Below are 1948 nucleotides of genomic sequence, written 5' to 3'. Positions count from 1 at the left end.
CCCAGGATCATGGATCCCTCCTCACCCTAAACTTAGATGGCGTCTCCCCTCCAGCCACCCACATCAGGAAACCAACCCAGCTACCCTGCAAGCACCCCTCACCCCCCCACGCAACTCTCCAAATCTAAAAGGGGGCAACTGAGAGCAGGGCATGATCCCACCCACCCATCCCTCCCTGCTGAGCTCCCTAGCTCCACAGCCCCATGCTGCCGGGGATGGAGAGGTCCGCCTGGCGCGGCCGAGCCTCTAATGGTAATGGTTATTCATGTTGTTGAGGTGGGAGGCTGCCATGGCACTGAACGGGGCAGAGGGCTGGAGCCCGTGCCCGGGGTAGAGGGATGGGCTGGAGCCAGGCCAGTAGGAGAAGCCAGCCGGCGTCACCCCCGAGGTCATGAGGTTGAGTTTGGAGATGCCCGAGAAGGGCAGCGGGGCCAGGTTGCCCTGAAATTTGTAGAGGGTGTGATCGGGGGCGGACGGCTGGCACACCTGCGCCAGCCCGTGGAAGTCGAACTTGTAGGCGTAACGCTTGCCGTGGACCTTGGTCATGATGTTCTTATCATAGTAGTAGCGCAGTGCCCGGCTCAGCTTGTCGTAATTCATGTTGGGTTTGCTCTTCCGCTCGCCCCAGCGCCGTGCCACCTCATCGGGGTCGATCAGCTTGAACTCCCCGTTTGTGCCTTCCCAGGCGATGCAGTTCAGGTTGGCCCGGTCGGAGAGCAGCTCCAGCAGGAACTGCCACAGCTGGATCTGCCCGCTGCCTGCAAGGCCGGGCCCCAGAGAGGTTAAAGCTCCTTTTCAGGGCACAAGGAGCGAGGCAGGATGCACCCCAGTCTTCTCAACCCTCTGCTATGTTGCCCCCTCCCACACCCAGGTATCAGATGCACCTCACTGCATCTTCCCTGCTCTAGAGACACAGAAGATGGTAATGAGGGCTTGTCTCCTTTGCAGCATCCCTACCCAATCCTGACCCCCAAGCAAGAGGAGGAGAGGAAGCCCCTGTACATCTGGACAGGGGTAGGAATGCTCAGAGGTCAATGCAGGCTGCAGTGGGTCTGGATCCAGGGTCCCCATGTCCCTCCCACCCTAATTCATACCCCACTGAAGATGAATACCTGCTCATTTGCTTTGGCGTGAGGTTCTGGCCTGGTTCTTTCATCTGCAACCCCAAGAAGGAGGTATCTTGGCAGTACCCAGATCCATCCCAGCACCAATATTCCCCACTGCCACCTCTGCTTCAAACTGGGCTAGAGACACAGCACAGCCCTTGCCCATCTCTAGGGGCACTGTGCCCTGCAAGGATGTCTCCGTGGTGAGCTGAAGTCAGGGTGCAACACTGCTCTGACCTGCACCCCTGGTGGGTGCAGGCAGGTATAGGGGAAGAGAGACCACAACAGGGCAGGACCTGCTGTGGCTTTGAATCAGGCACCAATGTTCCTTATTTCCAGAGGAAAACTGTCCTCTCTGAGCCATGGCCATTGCCCCCACAGCTTGCACCCTTGGTGTGTGCCCAAGATGCCTCTGTGCCAGGCTGTGCACACACAGGAGCCTGACACACCTGGACATGCTTTTCTGCCACTATTTTTTTCTAAAGGTGCTTGGATCCCATATAGAGGTTTAGCACCCACGACCCCTGCAGCAGGCAGTCCCACACCTCAGCTACATTTCCCACAAAGAATCACCTTGTCCCGCTTGCTTTGCACCAACCTATTTTATCTGGTGCCCCCCAGTTCTTGCTCTGGACGAAGCAAGGAAGAGCCATGCCCAATCTGTCCCCATTCCACCGAACCCTGCTCAGACATCCTGATCCAGGCAGATCAGCCCAGATCTTTTCAAGGTATTGTATTTCCAAATCCCCCATCCTGGGACTGAGGTGGGGGATCTCCCCTCCCTAAGGTACAGCCACAGCCCTTACCTCTTCTCCATCCCTGCAGCCCCCCGCCCCGGGCTC

General features: G+C 58.0%; 1 protein-coding gene across 1 annotated transcript in view; it reads right to left on the bottom strand.

Annotated features, from left to right (window-relative positions):
• Positions 1–246: 246 nt before the first annotated feature.
• FEV (FEV (ETS oncogene family)) overlaps positions 247–1948 on the bottom strand; it is a 3713-nt gene continuing 2011 nt past the window's right edge. Inside the window, exon 2 of the mRNA XM_010569694.1 lies at positions 247–758. Coding sequence (XP_010567996.1) covers positions 247–758 — 512 coding nt within the window. The remainder of the gene's footprint in view (positions 759–1948) is intronic.

This window comes from Haliaeetus leucocephalus, unplaced genomic scaffold, assembly GCF_000737465.1.
Source record: "Haliaeetus leucocephalus isolate CR32 unplaced genomic scaffold, Haliaeetus_leucocephalus-4.0 Scaffold1, whole genome shotgun sequence".
In the NCBI taxonomy this organism is placed as follows: Eukaryota; Metazoa; Chordata; class Aves; order Accipitriformes; family Accipitridae; genus Haliaeetus; species Haliaeetus leucocephalus.
This window is presented reverse-complemented; position numbering and strand designations above follow the sequence as displayed.